The 23,288-nt window shown below is 39.9% G+C and overlaps 1 protein-coding gene across 6 annotated transcripts in view; it reads left to right on the top strand.

Annotated features, from left to right (window-relative positions):
• Nucleotides 1-23,288, top strand: part of DST (dystonin) — a 315,857-nt gene that overhangs the window by 77,282 nt on the left and 215,287 nt on the right. For all 6 annotated transcript variants that reach the window (XM_076332973.1, XM_076332971.1, XM_076332965.1 and 3 more), the window contains one exon: nucleotides 22,444-22,505. In XM_076332973.1, coding sequence (XP_076189088.1) covers nucleotides 22,444-22,505 — 62 coding nt within the window. The remainder of the gene's footprint in view (nucleotides 1-22,443; nucleotides 22,506-23,288) is intronic.

Genomic DNA, 23,288 nt, shown 5'->3' with positions numbered 1-23,288 from the left:
ATGATCTCATCGCATAACAACCTGGAATTTTATTTTTAGAAAATAAATACATATAATTATTACATTTATATTAAGTCTATATTAAATACATATAAATAAAATTATATATATAATTTTATAAATATATATATGCTCTTGGGCAGACATTGTGTTGCTTCATCTTGCTTTGCTTTCTGCATTCGTTGCTGATGGACTGGGTGGTACAAGGAGAAGTAGAAATGGAGCTGTAAGATTATTTTTGTTTAATTCCTTTAACCTTTTCTTTGTGGAGACTTTAGTTTAAAACAGTTCTTGTAGAAGTGTTGCCTAAAGATAAAAAAAGAAAAAAAAAATGTTTGCAATAGCTGTCTGTTCCTGTGGTTTTTTTAGTGCTTAGCACAATGGAAGACAATCAGTGACTACCACAGTATAAACAAAGAAATGCAATAAAATATGTTGTTATCCTTTTCCTGTCTTTTGTCTCTTAACTTGCCATTGCCCCACTTAGTTGTGTGAAGACAGAAAAGTGAAATACAGTTCATGCTGTGGTGCACACACAGGGCCCAGTCAAGTTATGGGGCAGAGGCAGCCAAGTTCACAGTCAGAGTACAGTAACAAACTGCTTATCTGATGCCTACAGGCACGAACAGAGGACACGCTGTCTGTAGGGGAGTATGTGAATAGCTTTGGTGTCTTTGTTGTTATTCTGTTTCATATAAAAATACTTATTTTTAACTACCTATTTATTTAGCTGTGTTCAATGCAAGGTAGAGATTTTTTCCAGTGTATTCACAAAATACTGTAAGAACATTTAATGTGGCCACTAGCTAGTACGCCGTTGTACTGGTAGTTTCCTAAATGTGCACAGCTGAGGACCAATGGGTACGTTACTGCTTTTCATTTATCATCACTTTATTTCTGATTTGTGTCAGATTTTTTTTATTTTCAAGGGGATTTATTTTGAATGTGGATGTGTTTGTATATAATTTTTCTTTCTGAAGAAGTCTAAGCTGGCCACTTTGAACAGGGCATGAGCTTCTGTTTGCTGTTGGTAACCATGACTCATCTGTGTTATTTTTAACATTGCAAACGTGAATGTATTTTTTCCCCAAATGATTCTGATTTGTTTTTCCTACGGTTGAGTTTTTCACTTTATTTACCATAAATCTGGAAACCTAGGTTCTATATCTGTAACCCAGCAAGCTGCCTAGAATTGAGTATTTTAACAATCACTTTTGTTGTGTTGTAACTCGAGCTGTTAATGTAGGGTGACATTCTTGCCCTTTATTAGTCAGTAGGCTTTGTGCAGCTGTTCCGGGTGGCATTTGGGGAGACAAGATCCATCACACCTACAATGCCTATGAGTCTCTGAAAATGAGGAATGTCTCTGCTATAGGCTGTGTGATTAAAAAAAAAAAAAAAAAGCATATCCTTGAAACTCGTGGACAGAATTATGCTTCTAAACACATCCAGAGTCCTACCGATTTGCTTCAGGTCTTCACTGGACTGACTGAACCAAAGAATTAAAGACAGACTTGGGCTCACTTTTTCTTAACCTCCCTAGGAATATCGTCAGAGCCAATCTTAAGAAAATTGTTCCATCATAAATAATCATATTTTCACAGAAGCCAGAACTTCTGCTGTGGCTACCATTCTAAATAATGCTTTGCAAAATCCAGGTTGTCTGAATAAGCTTCCTCTCCCTCAGTGGCAGTGTCATGTATCCCTCGAGGATTTTGGAGGCAATCCTCAGCACTGCGTAATTGGTCCAAGAAAATACTGATCTGTCTGGGAGACTGGTCTCTGATCCTGCCTCTAAGCTTTGTAATGTTAATAAATATTGTATTTTTGCTGTTTTGTGATGGTGTACAATCTCAGTAAGCCATTAGCCTGTAAAATGTTTGCCTCTGCAAAGACAGTGGTGCCAGGCCTGCCTGTTACAAAGCTTTTTCATTCTTTACCTGTCGATTGTTAATATTCAGTAATCTTTACTTCTCTAGTCATAAAAGTGTAGTGTTTCAAAAATATCTTCTAGCACAAGCGTCCTGGACTTTTGCTTGAAAGATCTTGTCCTGCTCACTGGTTTGTAAGTCATGGACCACTGCTGCAGCATCTGCCCCAATTACTCCTTTTTTCAGGTTTATGGTCTGTGTAACTGCAGATCTAGTATTCTTTCATGAGACTCGCAGAAATTGATATTCCGTGTGGTAATCTAGGTGTAAGAAATTTATAGTCCCATTCTGGCATGGGGACAGTTCCAGAAGATCTCTGTGTTAGGGCTTTGCTTGATCATGTCTGTATGTGGTTCATGGAGCATCTTTGCCAAAGATAAGTTTCATTCATACCTTCTTCATTTTTATTAGCAGAAAATCTTGCTGATTTTCTCAGGGATCATTTAATCAGGTCTATTATTTCTCTGTAGCTGTACCTGACATGAAAGAATACAAATTTCATGAGGTTTAATTTGCTGCAGTGAGCGTAGAACAAATCTGATGTGTAGAACAAGCCAGTTGTTAACAAAATCCCACTCAATGGAAAATAAATTTCTCTCCACCCCAAGTTGTAGTCGCACTGCTACTGCAGTACTGTAAAATCAAGTAGTTCACATCTTGTCAGCATCTTATGACTGGGCAGACTGTACCTTATTTCATTACAGTAATTTCAGACGGTAATTAATTTGATCCTTTTATCTCAGGCAATAACTATTTGAAGCTTATAAGCCAAGCTTTGGGCTCTTAGCCTTTTTTTTTTTTTTAAAAAAAAAAAAAAAAAGCTTCTCCCTTTAAAGGACCGGGAGACTTGTAGGGACACTTAGGTGTCACCTGAGCTTGCTTTTAGTAAGGTAGTTTGCGTAATACAGCAGTTCAGCTAGGGAGCTTGGTGCTCAGTGGTTGACCTATGTGATGGGGTGCCATAACCCGACCTCCTCTACACCCTTTCTTAGCCCCTCTGGCCGGATTGGCCCTGGCCATGTCTGCAAGCTGCGAAACAGCCATTTTGGCCTAACAAACTCTGTTTTTGGTGTTTCTTATATGTGTCGCTGCATATATAAGACAAGACTTTGATTTGTCCCTAAATACCGTGGTGACATATGAGAGAGCAGAGCTAAACCAGGCCTGCTCAAACCAGTCCTCGTGCTGTTAATCTTCACTGAAGTTTGCTCTTGGTTTCAGGAGGGTGGGTCTGGCTCTACGGTGGTGGGTGACTTTGTCCATCTGTCTGTCTTAGGGCTGTGTTTCCTTCCTATTTGAGTAACAACAGCATAAGTGAGAATGCAGATCTCCTCCGTGGCTGAACACTTGGTTCAGTTTCCTTTTGCATGATTCCTGCTGTGGGTTCTTCTGGGAGCCCCTTTCCTCCTCCATGGTCATTCCTGTCACCTGGTTTCCTTTCATCAGTTCTGTCACACAGCCTCGTGCACCAGGAGCCCTGCTTGACCTGGCACTTGGCTGGCGCGTGTCAGCGTGCAAGTTTTCCAGGTCTTGGGCTAATAAAGGTTCATGAGGCTTCATGATCGTTCTTAGTTAGCATAAGATTTCTGCTTTTAGGATGTTAAATCTCTGTGTATAAAAGCGCTGTTAATTCTATATTGCAATAATAATAAAAAGCTATTAGAACAAAATCCATTTATAGTCCAGTAATATTTGCAAAGACTAAAAATACATCCTAACTTGGACGGAGAGGCAAGTTTTGGTCTGGCAGCCCTGGTGGTGGTAATCAATCCCTCTGCCTGGGACAGGCAGGTGGCATGTCACTCAGCCTGCCCCCCTTACTGTCATCCTGTCTCTGTTGTGCTTATGCTCTGTGTCTCAGAGTACCTTAGACTTCTTAAGGTTGTATTTCATCTCCTCTTATAGCACAAACCTCCTATTGGGTATAGATCTTTAAAGGTTTAGAGGGAGCCAGGCAAACATGGAATAAAGTCATCACAGCGGGTAAGTTAGTGGTGATTTTTGTAATCAAGTTGCAGATCAGTCTGTATTCTGATCTAGCGTTCTTCAAGAGTTTTCTGAAATATTTGCATTCTAGTTTTTCATGATTTCTCTCTACCTACAAAGTCATTTTTGTCTATAAGCTTGAAGTACATTATTGTATATTTCAGAGTTCCAAGAGAAAACCGTGATTCTCAGTGTTCTACCATATTGTTTTCCATCCTCCTCCCATGAGATTAAATGAAATGTAACAGAAATTCGATTTACAGGGTTGAAGAAAATCAACTACCACTGAAGTCAGCGTATGTGTATTTTTAGTCCAGTGAGAACAGAAATTGGCCGTCAAGGTTTTAGTGAATAATTTATGTTTTGCTGAGTTGAGAATATAGAGTATGGCTTTTAAAACACAGGAGTAAGACTGTAACTGAAAATTTGGCTACAGAAATCTTTTGAAGCCTTTGGGGATGAAAGGCTCAAAAGGCTTAATTATTTCAGAGCAAGGGGAGGTGGAGCTCATAAATGAGTACAGTCACTTCCAGAAGAGAGGTGTTGTACAAGTGCCCTCATTTGGTGTTATAACTGGTATGAAATCTGAGTACCCGTACGCTTCTGGCTAGGTAACTAAATCCAAAAGGAGGTTCTTTGGTACAATGATTTTGGAATGCAAGCTTGACTTAGCCAGTGTATCAGTACAGTTTATGCTGGAATTTGTCACAGTAAAAGTATGATGTAAAGGTATGACGAGATCCACAAGCCTTTTGTATAATTCCAGTTTTCCAGATCTGAAAGATGCTGGAAGCCCCTTCTAACTCTGGCTTCGTGGATGCCCAGCCTGTGGGCACAAGCGTTTCAGATAATTGAATCTTCTTTGCAGTTGAAGAACTGTAGTATTTGTACACATTGTGTCTGGAAAGCAAATTTGATTGTTTTTGACTTCTCCTTTTACTGAAAATGTTCAAATGACTTAATAATTTAAGACTAGCAGTAACAAAGGATACCAAATAGATTGAAAATGTTCATTGTACAAATTGCAAAACAAAAAATGTGTAAATTTAAGTGATTTGAGTGGTTTTTCCAGGCTAACTTCCAGTTCAATAGTTGGAGTATCCTTTGGGTTTATGGTTGGGTTCATGAGAACAAATGGAGGTATTTTAATGTGAGTTAGCTGTGTAGGTCTTTTTTCTGGTTAGCAGAGAAAAAATAGTCCTGAAAGAGCTCATTTTTCTCCATTGCTTATAAAGAAATCTTGTTGTGACTCCTTCAGTTGGATGCATCTGCACTGTGGACATCTGCAGTTCGGCGAGATGGATCGTGCTCCTGTCATTTCATTTTTAAAATTGTCGACAGCAGAGGTATTAAGGAATAGTCTTGGGAGGGAAAAATCTTGGGTTTTTTAATTGTGCCTACTGGAGTTGGGGATCAATTATGACCAATGATATTAATGTAATTTTGAAGAAGGTTTTAAATATATTACTTCATTTATTGCCATAAGGTACAGTACCTCAAACAAGATTCAGAATTACCTTATTATATTTCAGAGCGCAGAATATCAGCCCGGCACTTGCTTTTTGCAGACTGATACGGTCATACACGAGGACAAGGATTTAAGTTGGCAGGAAGATCATAGCTACGTTTATGATGTACTTACTGCCTTTTTTTTAATGATAGTTCTTCTCTTAAGTGGGTTACCTCAGGTTACAGAGCTCCCCACGTTTCTCTTTCAGTTACATCAGAAATATTGCTACTATTTTAAAAATTTCCTCTACACAAAGAATTACTTAGAGAAGAAAATTGTGAACTCTCTGAAGTCAAGATGAGTTTTGTCACTGACTAGTGGGGCTGAGATTTATGCATATGCTATTTGGTGTTTTTTTTTGTTTGGTTGGTTTTTTTTAAACATACTTTGTAACAGAGACTATGTTTTTGCTGTGTTGCTGGGAGATGCCTCTGGCTTTATTTCTGGACTTGTGAAAAAGATCTTGTTTGTGACTGAGCTCAAAAAGTGTTTATGCTGTAAAAAGTATAGGTAGATAAAATAGTTGAAAGAATTTCTGAAAATAATGTAGACGGAAAGCCCTAGTAAAATAGAGCACAAGCAAAGTAGGTCTAGATGCTTGATCCAAATCTTCAGAGCTCCCACACACCAGAGTTCCTGTGGTAGCTGGATTCTTTTGGTGGGGAGCTCCCACAGTTTTAAGTATCCAGAAATCTTTCGTGAATAAATATACTTCCTTAGGCTCACATAAACCCTTGTTGAATTGTTTGCATTTAATCTGAGTAGCAGCACTTGGATGTAGGTGTTAGAGAATTCATATGGCTCCATTTATAAGACACCAGAGAACCGACAGGTGAGGCCATGAGAGGGAGAAAGGAAGAGTCTTGCTCCCTTCTCACTGCCCAGCCTGTAGGAGAAATGTCAAGTGAATCTTGCACTTTCTCAGACCAAAGTCAATCAACTTACAGGAAATCATCTGTCCTTGGTTTCACTGATTATGGAAGTACATATTTATTAGCTTTGTGTAATTTTTAAAAGTAGGGTTAGACTGCCTGGGCAGGGAAGCTGCCGTGCTTTTGTGTCTCACTTAGAAGCCCTTGCCTCTCATCTGAAAACCCCAAATGTTTTCCAGATAGTGCTTTGATCCTTAATGGCAGGGTTAGTTGTGAGTAGTGTTACTGAGCAAGAGTACTTTATGGAGGGAAGCTGAGAAGTGCCAGTACAACAGTGTCAGTTGGAGTGACACCAGGGACGTTCACCGGTATCCAGCTGTAGTCTGAACCATAACACAAATGTTGCTTGTTCTAAGGAAGGAGCACCTCAACTTCATCACTGGCCATAGAAATCATTCTAGTTGAGGAGCTTTGGTGAAGCAGAGCATTGCTGTTAGCAGATGTTTCACCTGTAACTGTTCTGCTCTGGAACATGCCAGGGTTCAGCTTTCTGCTCATGATACACCTAGTTTGGTTATCATTTTTAGAGCTTGCAATCCTTTCATCTTTTAACGCAAGACAATAGGAAGAATTGCACAATGTGCTCCTACTCATTAGCTTTTTGCTTAAAGAATTAAATATTTTAAATATTTAAATAATACACATGGAAAATCCAGCATTTAGCTGTGATTTTACATGTGACTGTTTCGTTTAATGGAAGGGAATGTTTTGGCACATTCAGAGCTTTGTATTTGCTTTCCTTTTTTAAATCCTTCCTCATCTTGTTTGACCTCTGTGACTACTCTGAAGCAATTAACTTCACTCCTCTTCCTCCCCTGCTTCTTCTCTCTCTTTGGTTGTTCCAGTGGCTTTTCCTTGAAGGAAGTTCTCCTTGTCGTTCTTTTCCTTACTCCTTTGAGACTGTGATGGCTCCTTGTTGTCCTTATCTCTCACTCGGTATTTCTGGGCAGTCTGATCCACCCTTGGATCATCATCTGTTGCTGTAGCGAAGCTGATTCAGCTATGTTTTGCCCCATCTCATTTCTATCTCCTGTTTGCCTTGCCACCCCTTGGGTGAAATATGGCCAAAATTAAATTCCCTGTCATATTGATACACAAAATTTCTCAAGTTCAATCACCATTTATCCTGTTTTTTGTCACTGTTGAGAGCACTTACCAGTCGCTAAGGCTGAAACATACGACTCCTCTCTCAGGCTCTTACTCTGTAGTTTCAGACTACAGAGTGCTTCTGAAACCTTGCCTTTCTTTCTGTGCGTGCAGCACAAAAATGATCAGAGGGCTGGAGCACCTCTCCTCTGAAGAAAGGCTGAGAGAGCTGGGGTTGTTCAGCCTAAAGAAGAGGCAGCTTTGGGGAGACCTTATTGCAGCCTATCAGTCTTGTACTGACTGCCATAGTATCCATCTTTATGCTACTCGAGATGCCAAGCTTAACCAGTCATTTCAACATATATTTTCACTAAAATCATCATCGTCCTATATTGCTATCCTGGAATCCTCTTCTTCCACTATAAAACGTACAAGCTTCTTGTCTTTATCTTCAGTACCACTCACAGACCTCTCTGCCCTATCATTTCTCATTCCTTAAATTTTCCTGTTTTTCTGACAGTGCCATTTTCAAAACTCCCTTTGCCTGTTGTTCTTGTATTGCTCTTTATTGGCTGCTCTTTATGCATGGCAATGACTTCTCAGAAGTGACCTTTTCTTCTCCTTGAAACCTTAAAATCTCCATCCATGGTGGCACTTCTCTTATCTATGGTGCAGCATGGAGCTGCTATGAACATGAAGTCATCTGAGTTCCATGGACCTTTGAGTACGGCTAAAATATGTGTTGAGGTGAGTTTAGAGGTCCCAGACTCTAGGGGATCAGGAGAGCAAAGGCGTCCCAGCTCCTCCAGCACTGCCTTGGTGCCTGCACCACAGAGTAAAATCCCTAACCAGCTAGGTCTGGCGGTGCAGTTAGATCAGATGGGAAGGGGCATTTATGTGGTTAGTAAGTTTAACGAAGAAACATGTGCCTGCCCTTACTCACATAATCACCAAGACCCACTGACCTCTTGTTCAATAAGCTTTAGTATTATTGCAGGACTTGATAAATTGTTTTTGTGTCATTATCATGGACGATTCAAATGATACTGTATTGCTGCTGTGAATATGGGAAGGAAACAGATAATTGAATAAAATATTGAATAAAATATCATTGAATAAAATACCCTGCCTGACCAACCTAGTGGCCTTCTATGATGGGCTGACTACATCAGTGGGCAAAGGAAGAGCTACGGATGTCGTCTTATCTGGTCTTCTGTAAGGCCTTTGACACGGTCCCCCACAACATCCTTCTCTCTAAACTGGAGAGGTATGGATTTGATGGGTGGACTGTCCGGTGGGTGAGGAACTTGTTGGATGGTCGCATACAGAGGGTAGTGGTCAACGGCTCAATGTCCAGATGGAGATCAGTGACAAGTGGCGTCCCGCAGGAGTCCGTATTGGGACCGGTACTGTTTAATATCCTCATCAATGACATAGACAGTGGGATCGAGTGCACCCTCAGCAAGTTTGCAGATGACACCAAGCTGAGTGGTGTGGTTGATGCACCTGAGGGACGGGATGCCATCCAGAGGGACCTGGACGAGCTCAAGAAGTGGGGCGAAGAAGTGAACCTCCTGAGGTTCAACAAGGCCAAGTGCAAGGTCCTGCACCTGGGTCGGGGCAACCCCTGGTATCGACACAGGCTGGGGGATGAAGGGATTGAGAGCAGCCCTGCTGAGAAGGACTTGGGCGTCCTGGTGGATGAAAAGCTGGGCATGAGCCAGCAATGTGCACTCGCAGCCCAGAAGGCCAATCGTCTCCTGGGCTGCATCCAAAGAAGCGTGGCCAACAGGTCGAGGGAGGTGATTCTGCCCCTCTACTCTGCTCTGGTGAGACCCCACCTGGAGTACCGTGTCCAGCTCTGGAGTCCTCAGCATAAGAAAGACATGGACCTGTTGGAGCGGGTCCAGAAGAGGACCACAAAAATGATCAGAGGGATGGAACACCTCTCCTATGAAGAAAGGCTGAGAGAGTTGGGGTTGTTCAGCCTGTAGAAGAGAAGGCTTTGTGGAGACCTTATTGCAGCCTATCAGTACTTAAAGGGGGCTTATAAAAAAGGTGGCGGCAAACTTTTGAGCAGGGCCTGTTGTGACAGGACAAGGGGGAATGGCTTTAAACTAAAGGGGGGTAGATTTAGACTAGATCTAAGGAAGAAGTTTTTTACGCTGAGGGTGGTGAAGCACTGGCACAGGTTGCCCAGAGGGGTGGTGGATGCCCCATCCCTGGAAACATTCAAGGTCAGGTTGGACGGGGCTCTGAGCAACCTGATCTAGTTGCAGATGTCCCTGCCCACAGCAGGGGGGTTGGACTAGATGACCTTTAGAGGTCCCTTCCAACCCAAACTATCCTATGGTTCTATATTCCTGGTGAAACACAAAATGTATTTGAAACACTTAAATTCTGACTCTGAGTTTGTGTGGTAATCAAGGAAAGTGATTGTCGTGGTTTAACCAGGCAGGCAGCTAAACATCACACAGCCATTTACTCGCTCCCCTCCCAGTAGGATGGGGGAGAAAATTGGGGGTGCGTGGGAAGTAAGATTCGTGGGTTGAGATAAAGACAGTTTAATAGGACAGAAAAAGAAGGGAAAATAATACAACAACAACAATGATAAAAGACTATACAAAATAAGTGATGCACAATGCAATTCCTCGCCACCTGCTGATTGATGCCCAGCCAGCTCCTGAGCAGTTGCCCCCCGGCCAGCTTTCCCCTAGTTTATATACTGGGCATGACATCATATGGTATGGAATATCCCTTTGGCCAGTTTGGGTCAGCTGTCCTGGCTGTGCCCCCTCCCAGCTTCTTGGGCACCTCCAGCCTTCTGAGTCGGTAGAGCATGAGAAGCTGAAAGTCCTTGACTTAGTGTAAGCACTGCTCAGCAACAACTAAAACATCGGTGTGTTATCAACATTACTCTAATACTAAATCCGAAACACAGCACTATACCAGCAGCTAGAAGAAAATGAACTCTATCCCAGCTGAAACCAGGACAGTGGTCAACAAAACTTCCAAATTATTGTAGGCTTGTTTTAAAAATAAAGTGTGTTCTTTAGGCCAAGTTTTCAAATTAAATTGGCTGGACTACTTTAAATACTGTACTATTAAATTGGCTGGAATACTTCTTATTTTAATATTTTAATAACCTTTTTTATGTGAGCTGGCATTAAATCTCTGAAAGTCTGATAGTGGTTTCAGAGTGTGTGTGTGTTCTTTGTCTTCCCACGACACAGAAAACATCGTAGTCGTTATTTTTACATTTCTTTGTTGTGGAGGAGAATCTTCTATTGTTTGTGAAACTGAAGGGGGAACAGCGGGTGAGTGTGCTGATGGAGATGAATGAGGAGCAATATCATATATGTCTGTGGTGTAAACATCAGCTGGTGAGATTTTTTTTTTTAATGCTCAGTGATTCTGATTCTTGTTCCAGTTATTTTGACACCGCACATAAACTGAATTAATCTTCTTTAATGTAAGTGTATTAGAGTGTGTGAAGATGAGAGGGACAGCAAGACCTACTGATTTAGCTAAACTCAGCATCACAGATCACTGCCCCATCCCCTATTTTCAAGCTGTCTTGACTCTTCTTGTGAGTATATTCATGTACTTTGTACGCTACATTAAAGTTTCACAGTCTTAGCTTGTATTGAGGAAATGGCGATGTAAACCATGCTGTTCAGAGGCTGTGTGTGTCACATAGAAACATTGCTGCTCTCCCTCTAGTTCTTCGTGCTCTGTGGCAGTCTGGAGTTAGTACAGTCACTGCAAGCACGGGACTTCAAAGGCTGGCTGAACAGTTTGCAAAGGGAACGCTATTCTGGGTCTTCTTTTCTTCTCTCAGGACCTTTCCATGGATTTCTGGGAATGTATCCCTCTGCAAGGGAGGATGTAAAAAGTGAAGCAGGACTCAATCAAAGGACAGAAATAACACAGAGTCAGTGTAAATCTCCACTGACTTCTGGGGATTTGGGGAAAATGGCTGCAATTTTCTTAGTGCAGTGCTGCTTATTGCTGCGACCTGAGTTTGCACTGGATTGATGAAGTAGGCTTTAGTCTCTCAAGCTTTTTGCTGTTTGGTTAGGCTCATCTTTCCAGTATGGGATTTCTGCTAAAATTTGCTTCAACATTTTAAAATGTATAAGCTGTCATCTGGCGTTGTAGAAACCCATTTTCAATTTGTATTAAAACTTGCTGATCTCTCACTAAAAAAAAAAAAGTTTAAATTCTGGTTGAAGTGGTGATGTAAAAAGGTGATACAGCCACAAGTCACGAGGTGCTATGATACGCCTCGCAGCAGTGTGATGTCTACTGAAATAGTTTTTTGGACTACATGCAGGTTTTACGTGTCTTGATAGCTGGATGTGACATTTTCACATGGGCCTTCTCTCTCATATAAAAGGCAGAAATCAAATAATACTGAAAACTGAATCAGATTGGAAAACAAGTATTTTTCAGTGCTGCTCATTGCCGTCTGTGGAGTTGTGCTTTGTTGGGCTCTTTGCAGTAGTGTTAAGCATCTGTCCTGCTGTAGGGCTTGAGAGAGAGGGCTGCACAAAAGGAAATGCACAAGAAGGTCACTGAGCTTTAGGAATTTTGTTTGCAGGATATTGTGCGAGTGCAGTACTTACCCAGGAGTGATTTTTCTGGTCAGAAAAGATCCAGATGTGGAGATCTATAGTTCCGTGTAGGACATATTTTCTACATGACTTTAGTTAATCTGAATTGGTTATTTACTTTTTTTTCTTGAAAGCCTAAATAAGAAAGTTAAATGCTGTATCACCTTTTTTTTTTTCCTTAACTGGAACAGGCCTATAGGTAAATGCTGTTATTTCATTATTTCATTTTATTTCTCCTCCGTTCATATCGGTGATTGATTCCTTGTTTGATACTTCAGCTGTAAACTTTCAGGGCTGGTACCCTTGTGTGATTTGTGTTTCTAAACCTTTTGGAGCACTCATTGCTGGGACCGGAAGACACTAGAAAAATGCTTTTTGAGCTTATTTCATGTGACATTTCTGATTAAGTGTGAGTTAGCTACTTACTACAGTAACATTACAAAGTGCTGGCTGACTGAGATCCTATGAATACAAAGTGATTCCTTTGGGTTCCTTTTGATTTTGATGTATGTGCGCACACAAATAGCAATATTTCTTCCATACAGGTGTGGGTATCATTAATTTACATACCTGCAAATCATATCAGAGGTATAATTCTTGTTCCAGTAGTTGAAGGTATACATAGCATCTTCTGTGTAGGATGGTAAATCCGGGCAAACCTGCAGAGATTTTACGCAGCTGAGTTATCCCCACGTTTCAGGCTTAGGCCTGCTGAATTCCTCATCCCGCTTCAAGCATAGATGGAAAGTAGTGGCAGAAAAAAGGTCCAAGTGAGAATTTGATGAGTGCAGTTTCTTTTTGAACCAGATGGGTGTGCAATTAGCAAATTTTTCTATTTTCAGGTCACAAAGCATTTATTGCCTATTGTGGTTTCATGTTTGCTTGCATTTGTAGGGTTGAGGTGCAGTGCGTTACAGAATATCACAAGCCTAAATGGTGAGCCAGTCACTCTTACGGTTTAGATTTTTTGTGTGATTTTGTCTGCATGTGGTCTTTATTTTGATTTTTGAGGTGGTCATAGCTCTGTCAAAGTCAATGGGAGTTTTGTGATTGCTCCTTCATCTGCAATTAGGATTAAACTCTGACCTCCAAAAATATCAAAAAGTTTTGATATTTGAGATTTTGTTTCTTGCAAACTATGGTGGTAACAGAGAACAGTATTCTGTGTTGTGCCTTCTGTCTTTCTGTTTTAGCAAATATCTCTTGAGATCAGACTATATTGGTCTGGATTAGGAATGTTGATGTTACAGTCAAACATGTCTGACATTCATGCTGTCATGCATGATCTGATATACCTGGGAAGCAGCTAGTTGGGAAACTGGGAAGAGTTTAGCCACAGCGGCCTAGGTCTTCATAAGACCAGAGTGCAAATTCATGCTCCCAAGTACAGCTGTTTTACTACAGTTACCCAAAGTAGCTTGTTAGAGAGTGTCCAGAGTCTGTCAGCAGGAGCCTGAGGTCTTCCTTGGGGCCAGGAGGCAAGCATACCCAGGCCATGAGGGCAGCCTGAGCTCCCCGGACTCCAGAAAAGTCTTCTCCTCCTGGTTGATTCATGGAGTTCTGCTGGATCTTCATCTTGCATAGACTCCGGGAAACTGCTTGTTTGTTTGCATATAGAATTGGGTCTTTTGTTTAAGAAACAATACATGAACAACTAGTGTATGTACCGCTGGCAGGGATGGTGCAGCTAATGTTACGATTTTATTGTTGACTCTATTTGAGTCCTGGTAAGCCCGTCTAATCAATTAACAGATTGTTTTGGGGATATGAGTCTAAATGTTGCATTTCATTTTACAGCAGGGTAGCAACATATCTTCCAGACAGAGCGCTGTATTTTGCAAAGCCTTTTATAAGAGCTGATGGCAGAGCGAATAGAACAGTTTACACGTGACTAAAGACTTTTTATTTTGCAAGCCTTTTAATTTCACTGCGAGTATACTGCTAACATATCAAAGCAATTAATTTCAGATTTTGTGGTCTGTTCTATCCTTTTTAATAAATAGACATATTAATCAAACAGATTATCCTGGTATTTAGTTATGAAGAATTGCAGAGTTTCAAAGATAAGTATCATTCCAAATCACAACATTTAAACTTCTGTAATATTTTAAGTCTTCTCGCCACGAATTAATCTGCAGTATTGTTTCATTGCTTCACTTGCAAGGCTGGGAAGCTGCTGAAGTGGGTCACTGGAGTTGGGTGAACAAACATGCATTAAGTAAAACGCAGATGAAAGGGTGATATCTTTGGATTCTGTTTGCAGCTGTTGCAGTCAAGACAACTTCACTGGGAAGCCCACTTAAGGGATGACTGAATGTAAAGCAAAATGAAATGCTGAAGTTTCCCAGATTATTTTCGGTCTTTGTCATTTTTAGTATGTTTTTTCCTGCAAGTTTTATAAAATTGAGCACTTCCCAGTCTTTGGTGTGTTTATGTCTGTCGTCAAATTTAGCTCACATTCTGCCTATAAATTAGATTGGTCATTTCTTTAAAGAACATTTTTTCAGAAAACATTTGCATTTTTGTAGCTAAATGCATACCCACAGAAATGATTTGGCAAGTAAAATTTGCAATACTATTTTGTGAAAGAGAAAAATATTCTGTTTGAAAAATATATCAGGGATCCTAAACTTTGATTGTTTTTATGTCATGAAGGCTGAACCCTAATGACATAGAAGCCAGTGGGGGCTTTACTTAGTAAAGATTAGCTGTTCATTTCTGTGAGGTCTGAGTTTGGTCTTATTTGACTGTAATTCCACGAAAAACACATAATTTCTAGTTCATCCTCAGCTCTTGATGCATGTAGTCCACAGTTTAATGAAAGTAGAGCATGAAGGAGCATCAGATTTCAGAATAAATGGGCAAAATTTTTATTCTGATTCATCTTTTTAATCAGACCAACTGTATATGTGACCTTTCACCCCAGTGTGTAAGAAATTTGATTGTTTGTTCAGAGGAGAGGAAACTGGAGAGAGACTTAAATTCTTCACAGAATAACTGGAGCAACCAGAAAAATTAAGAGAAGACCTTAACTGAGGTTCATATTTTATTGCTATTTAAATTAACAATGCAAAGCTCAGGGTAGGAGTAAATTTGAATAACTATGTGCATATATGATCTGACATGACATATAAAATGAAACTTTGTAAGAGTTGATGGCTTGCCTGATAGTAGTATGTGGAAGAGGAGCCACTCTTTTGAACGAACCTTGCCATATCAAAGCAGACCTCGTCAGAGGAGGCAGTAATTGAGTGGGATACATTTTCTGGAAAAATACAGGTCAGGTGACGCCAATTGCCAAATATCTCTATTTTTGAGGGTAGCAGTTGATTGCGAGAGATTGGGGCAGCCCAGAGTTTTGCCTCACCAGTGTCCTTCTCTGACAGCAGCTGGTAGTGGATGCCTTGGTAGAAGTAGGAGGAGGATCTAGTGGTACTTTTCCCATCCTTGGGTGGTTTGTGGCTAAAAATACTGCAAACAGTGATGGGAACACCAGCACATAATACAAGCTTTTCTTATAGGGTTTAAACATAAATAGTAAATATTTTGGGCGTGAGCACTTTCCCTTAGATTTCTCTGGTTGCTGATGGATATTTTTCTTGCATAACCTAACTTCTTCTGTGGCACTGCATCAGTTCCAGATTTCAGACATTTGGGAGTAACATGGTGAGAAAGAAGCACTTTGTGCCTTATCTTTCTCTCTGAAAAGCTGCATTTGTATATATGCAATGGTAGCATCATTCATGCTCCTTTGTATATGCGTGGAACACGTCAGTGGTAGTTGAAACTTCACATCTCTGAGCCGGGTGAGTTGGAATTCAAGCTTGTCACGAGGGAGGAAATGATGGCAATAAGCAGTAAATGAGAAAGAGAAATGAAGGAATTTTACCTGAATGAAATAAGACTTTAAAAGAGAGTTTTAGGTTTTCATCATTTTTAAGAAGTGAGCCTCAATTAGGCAATGCATTTCAAGAGTTTGGGCCTTACTTACGAATGCCCAACAGCATTAACTTTGCTTACATTTCTTAAATAGTAGGATATATCCTTTTTGTAAGAATCCTTGTCTGTCCTGCTGTGCCTTTTGATTTTTTGACAGTTCTTCCAACAGGGTGAAACCCCATCATTATGTCTATCCTGAATTCTCTTATCCAGATTTCACTGTCTAGACTCATAAACTATATATATTTTTTTTTCATTCATCCTTCTCACATGTGGACCACGTCTCTCCCTTGCTTCATGCTCTTACTATCTTCCTCTGTATTGTCTAAACTGTATACCTTACCAGTCTGTCTCCAGTTATCCTCTTATTTTGTATTTGGCTGACAAGGCCTCCATTCAGTCCTTCTAAAAAAAGAAGTAATGTGATGCTGTCTCCAAGGCAAGCTCCTGCAAACTGCTAGTGCTGTTCCCCAAGCTGTCCTGATACGTGGACACCAACAGGGCCATGAACAAGAAATGTTACAAGTTCTGATTTCATAAATCCAAGGGGAAGCTGATCAAATTTAAAAAATGACAGAGGTGGTAAAATATAAAATGTTGCTTTTAAGCTTGACAAACGTCTCCTGCTCTTCAAGAACAGCTGATTTAAGAATAGCACCGTTATATATTAAAATGCATGAAGTATTCTTTTGAAATATAAAACATAAAGCACTATCTGTAGCAGAATATGGTCTGTTAGAGGAAGCAAATACCTAAGAAAAAGCTGGGTTGTCAGGTGAGCTAACTCTGAGAAAACTGTCATATTTACCCAGGACTTTTGGGGGTGAAGATAACAAGAACTTAGTAGAGATCCTTTAGCCGAGAAGCTAATCTTTCATGACAAAACACTAAATGTATATTGCTGTTCTAGTTCTGGGTGACAAAATTGTTAAGTATTTCGTAGAGGTTTGGTGTGTTGTTTTTTTTGGGTTTTTTTTTTTTTTTTTTCTGTAAAGTTAGAAACTGTTGAAAATAACTTGGGAGTTCCCTGTTTTCCTGTAGTTCTTCTCATACAGTAAATATTGACCCCACAAAAGCAGGTCCTGGAATTGTAATGCTTGCAGACTCAACGTTTATCTTGACTATTGTAGCGGGGTTGAATATGCAGAAATCCCCATATAAGGCCCTTAAGGTTATTTTTTCAGAATTTTTTTAGCATTTCTACAAGACCTCACCATAGCTGTCATCTTGTTAGAAACACGGATGCTGATTCAGCCTTGATATTTTCATAGCAGGAAGGATATATATTTTTTCTGTTATCGAAAGTCATTGCCAAAGTATGTAGGATTTTATATGCTGTTTGTCTTAATGAAAATTTGATGCAATAGCACACAGTTCGCAGCATAGGTCTGTACTCATACACTTTACTGTATAATAGAGTTTTATTTTATTAATTTCTAAGTTTATCTAATTTAGGATACTACACAGGATCGAGGATAATCCCAGTTCTTCATAACAGAGGTAGCTTTCACTGAATCATTGTTTCAGATAGTCAAAATTGATATACAAGGCCTACAGGTAGGGGCATTTTAAACGCAGCTATAATTAAGAATACCCACTAATGATATGAAAGATGGTAGATTACCTGTTAGTAAGGTTATTCAACCGTTCCCTATGGAAAATCCTGTAGTTTTAACTTTCCAAACTAGACTTGTTTTGAACTGAGATTTTACCTTCCTAGAGACTGTTTCAGATTGTGATAGGTTTGCTGGATGTCCCCTGGTTCTTAATTAATGAGCGAGAATGCATAATTGGTACAGACATGGAAGGCCTGTGAGAAGTTAAGGTCAAGCTTGCAAGAGCAGAGAGCAAGGCCTCCTGGATAAGGCGTTTCAGCACTGACTGGAGAATTGGATTTGTCCCCTATTTCTTACATAGCTTTATGATTCTGGGTGAGTGTCATAAAACAAATTTTTTCCCAAGAGATCATACATTGATTATGCTCTATTTTCTGAGTGTGACGTTTGAGATACCAGGGCCTAGTTTGCAGAGGGAATATTAGGAATACCAGAGGAAAACCTATTGTGAAATGAATTTTGTCTTCAGAGCTTGAAAAATGGTGAATGAATAGGTTTGGTGCTCCGTATTCAACAACAATATGAAATACATTATTGAATAACTATTCCTTAAATGAGTAGCATCCCTTCTATGCAGTAGACAGTAGTCTCGTAAAAAATAATAAATGATTTTTTGATTAAATATCTTAAAATATATTCCCAAGAAGGTTGTATTATGGTTTCACAGCCAGTTTTAATTCCAGTTTTAACTCCACTTCTGAGTGCTTCACTTTGCAACCTTAATAATGTTCTTTTAACACAGCTTTTTGAGTTTAATATAAATAGGTATTGTAAGTAGAAAAAATATGTGCAGAAAAACTAGTGCATTTATACATGAGTAAGGAATAAGGCCTATCAGGGCATATGTAAATACCTGGACTAATGTAGAAAAACCTGTTGCCTATCTAGCTATGCCTGTAGGCAAACAAATATCAGCAGAGAAGCAAACGTAACTTAGCAATGCAAAAAGCTGCCTAAAAAATGGAGATTTTTCGCAAGTCTGTCACTAGATGGAGAAAATCCAAACTTTGGTATTTTCACCATTAGAATGACGAAAGAAGCACAGAAATTTGCAGCTCATCGAGAAATCTGAGGGGTTTTGTACTCTTGCGCTCTTCTTGCCTTTCCTCATGTCAGTGTGGAGACACAAGTGCACTATTCTGCTTGTTCAAACTAGTGGCATCTGGTGCAGTTGCTCAGAGATGGTTTCAGGTTGCTTTCAGGCAGAGAGGACCACTTAGCAGCTTCTCCCCAGAAGAGCGTTCAAGAGGTGTCTGTGCCACTTGTTGCCTTTGGTGTAGTTCTGGTAGAAAACCCATCCTCTTGAGAAACCAGTCTAGTTTGCAGACATTACGATCCATGCAGGCAATAGGAATTTGTGGAAGGAGGCATCGGTGTTATGAGGATCTGGCCCCTGAATTTGTCCTTGGGATTGAGGAAGTACAAGAACATGCAATGAGATACCTTAGTTGTGGCAACTGATTTTTAAGTCCAAATTTTCTAATCTGGAGCCTCTTTAGATGCTGCTGTGTTGTAGTGTAGGTTCATAAAGTAGGTGTCAATCTGTTAAGACTGGAGACATCTTGTTGCAGTACTTTCCAGGCATATAAAGCGTAAGAGACTTTCAGTTTGTATGTCTGATGTATCAGAATAATGTTTGCAATATATGTGTCTGCAATAACAAGTAAAAGCAGAGAAACTCAAGTTGATTAATTAACCATTGAGGGTTTATTGTGATGATCTACAGATCAGATGATCTAGGAAGATGTGTTTTCTTTCTGCAGGTCCTGCCTCACCTGTATTCTTAAATTACCTTGGCTTAAACAGCACTGCTGCTGCTCGTTTCGAGGTGACGCTCGCTCTTTGTTACTCACTGCTGGTAGAGGAAAAAAACCAGACTTCCTGGTTTGAAAAGCTCAACATTTGTACTCAAATCTGTATTAATGCACCTAAAAGTTCAAAACAAACAAACATAGATGCTTAATTTACTTCTTATTGTGAGTTAAATCCAGAGGGCTCGCAATTTTGCTTGCTGTGACAGCAGATGGGCTGTTTGCTCCTGTTTTTTTTAAAAATGGGAGTTGCTACTTTCTGTCAGCTGGGAGAAGCCCTGGTCACTCCTTGGCTCTCCTTTCCCTGAAAAGAAAAGAAACCCTGAAGTTTCGAAGGGAAGAATGAGACAGTTTGCTGAAGATGAAAAGGACTGGAGCACAAAGCTGGTGGAAGTAATGTGCTGCATGGGTCAGTAACGTGTGCCGCTGGGCTGGCAGGGTGGCAGGGCTGCCTTCGGGAGAGAGCAGAGCTCTCCGTGGGGGAAGCTCTCTCAAGAGGCTTTCGGTGGGTTTCCTTCCTTAGTTTGGTGTTTCTTTTGTAGTAAGCTGCCTGTTTTCTACTTCATTTGGGGGGTTTGATTCGGTATGTTCTGCTCTGAGCTCCAGCACATTGAATACTGTTGCACTGTGTTTTCCTCCTAGTGTGCATTTGCTTCTCTGGAAGCCTTTTTTTTTTTTTTTTTTTTTTTTTTTGATTAAAAATCACAAGTGTGGTGTTTGGTTTTTTGGTTTTGTTTTCCTTTAACCCTGGTGTTTTTCACAACATGACAGGTGACAGTTTTCATCCGTGTTACACATTTGTGTGTGTCAGGTATAGAGTTTTTCTATCAGTATGTGTGTGTAATGTATGCATATATAAAAGGAATATGGATAGTAAGCATCACTTCTTTTACATATGTTGGCATTTTAATTGAAAATAGAGTTGAAATTAATAGTCACTGCATGTTCTAACAAGATACGAGGAAGTGGATTTTTTAACTTTTTTTTTTTTTTTTTTAAACTGTTGTCGCAGTAACATTTCCTAAAGTGTAAACTTTTGTGGTAGTTAGTCAAAACTAGCTGAGGCTACCTTGGGAAGAAAGACACATTGTACACTTGTGGACTGGAATATTAAATACCCAATTCGGAAAACTTGTGTTCCTTTTAAAACAGCTACCTATAATGGAACAGTTACAAGTGAAAGTATTTCTGGATTTCTTTTAGTTCTGAGGTTTTCTGTTCTTTACATCTACCAAACCAGAGCTTCCACCTTATTAGGACAAATTACTGATGTTGGAAATGCTGTCTTGCTAGATGAAGGCTATAGGGAAATGTATATATAGCTAAAGGTTTTCTTAATCTGCCAGATTTTTCTCTCCAATACTGCTGCTTTGCTCTTTAGTTTGTCTCTTAATCCCCTTTTTTGGGTCCTCAACTAGAATAAGAGACTGTGGAGCTGCGAAGGGGTGAAAAAGCATATGCCAGAAGCTTGGAAGAGTGGCGTGGAAAAGGCATTTGGGGAACAGCTACTATTCTGTACAGAGCCAAATGTACACGTACACTGCGCATACTACCTGAAGAACTCATTGCCACAGAGAACTGTGGCTGCAAAAGTTATAAGTGTGTTAAAAAAGGATTGGAAAAAAATAACAGAAACAAACATGCATCTATGACTCTTAAATGCAAAGATATGTATAAGCATGTAGAAAGTCTGTGAGTCACATAAGGGAGGAGTATACAAAAGCTTCACAGGCTTTTGCTTGTCTTGTTTTTGCATTTGTTCCCAAATATTAATTTCTCACTACTGTTAGGACCTGCATAGCTACCCAGGATGGATTCTTGTATGATCTCATGCCATTTTTTGAAAGACCTGAGTATCATACCAGAGACTTGAAAGTCCATGAATATGGACTTTCCATGATTATTTTTTTCCCCTACTACTTCTGTTACCTTCGACCAATCTAAACCCAGTATTTTTTATGTAAAATACTGGATCTGATTCAGTCTTCTAGTGATGGCAGTAGCTGCAGAAGGGGTCTTGTTTTGCTACCTGAGCTCATTGCTTATTCTCAGCCACACTACAAATAGCCTGAGTCAATGAAACAGCTGCAGTTTTGTTGTACAGGGTCTTAAGGGGTCTTGGTATTTTAGGCTTGCAGAGATGGTCCTGGTCCTAATGCACCGCATCTCCTGCTCCAGGGAGCTCCGGGACTGTGAATGGGCTCTGTAGCAGTTGTACTGGCTAGTGACCGTACATAGGTTTGTGGAGGTAACTCTGGCACTGGAGTGGTGGTTAGTGTTTCTCTAACATGGCTCTGTAGAATACATGTATATACTTCCCATCCCTAAGTGGGATGCTTTCTTACCCCGAGTCTATTGCTTTTATTGTTTCTTCTCAATATTTTGTGGGCAGTTGTTGATGGTAACTGCCATGTCAGGGAGCAAACTGCTGGCAGTGGCTGGGTCCCATATCTGGGTTAGCGGACATCCCTGTTTATATTATACAGGATTAAAAGAAAGAGAGTGCTTTCTCTGACTGAAGCTGTAGCTCATCCTTGCATGTTGAAACAAGGGTGATATTCCAGTCGAAAAGCATAGTGATTAAAAAAGCTGGCTTTCCTATAGTACGGGATTTTCTATTGGTAAATAATAATTAATTGGATTTTGGAGGCTATAAGTAGTTTTTATAGCTCTTAAAAGTTTGCCTTGATCTTTTTAGTACATTTTAGGGAATGGTTGACTTCTCCTAGGAAGTTATATTTTTGTTAGTAGTGCTGCTATTGTACCAGTGGGGCTGTTGCCCTGGAGGAACTCACCTGGAACTTCTGCTCAAGAAACTTTTACATGACATACTGTGGTGTACTGCAAAAACATTTGCATGCTGTTATTTTGATTAGACATTTCAGAGCTTTTACAGGCTGTTGTTTGTAAACTAATTCTAATAAGAATGCTAATTTTCTAAAGCTGTCCATAAAAAAAATCTTCTGCGTCATTTGTAGAGCTGTTAAACCCTTTTCTTTTTCCTTTTTACCTCCAGATGAGCGGGACAAAGTACAAAAGAAGACCTTCACAAAATGGATAAATCAGCATCTCATGAAGGTCAGTTGATATTTCTATGATGTCTGGATGACTCATTACTATAGCAGTGATCGTGTCTTTTACTAAATGTTTGATTTCAGGATGCAGCTGCGTTACATATAATAAGGAGGCTCTTAAATCGTGAGATTTATGCATGTACTTTGTCTTTGAGGAGTCATGGGGGAGTTGAAATGCTGCTGTCTGATATCCCAAGGTGATCTGTTTGAATACTTGCATTTGAAGTTAAAATGAGTCCAAGTTTAAGGGACATGATTTCTTTCTACAATGCTTGACTCTTTTCTGGCATTAGACTGTCATGGCTGTAGCACCACAGCTAAGGCAAATGAAAAAAAATTAGTAGGGTTTTTTTTTTTTTAAGTACCGTGTTGAGGACAGGGAAATGACCTTGAGAGGGATAGCGCTAGATCATCCCGTGGCATCAGTATGCTGCTCATGGATTAGAAATAGAGGCTTTCTAGGGACGAAAGTCACTTTTCAACATCTTTCTTTTGAATAGCAGTGAACTTTGCCTCAGGGACAGAGCACATCATTTTAACAACATGTACAGCTTTTAGTCAACAGAGAACTAAAAGCTGCGAGTTCACCTTCACTGCATGGCCCTTTAGTTCTAAATTTAATCTGCTGTTTCAGCGCCAGCTGTCTAGCCCAGACATTTCTCTGGAGAAACAGGTTGTATAATTACTTAACATAACTTGCTTTGATTCCCTCCCCCCCCAAGGTTGAATACATGTAGAACTCACATTAAATAAAAATGTGTCTGCTGTCAGAGTTGATATTTAATTA

The sequence above is a fragment of the Aptenodytes patagonicus genome, chromosome 3, assembly GCF_965638725.1.
Source record: "Aptenodytes patagonicus chromosome 3, bAptPat1.pri.cur, whole genome shotgun sequence".
NCBI lineage: Eukaryota > Metazoa > Chordata > Aves > Sphenisciformes > Spheniscidae > Aptenodytes > Aptenodytes patagonicus.
The sequence above is the reverse complement of the archived record's forward strand: the minus strand, read 5'-3'. Positions and strand labels throughout refer to the sequence as shown.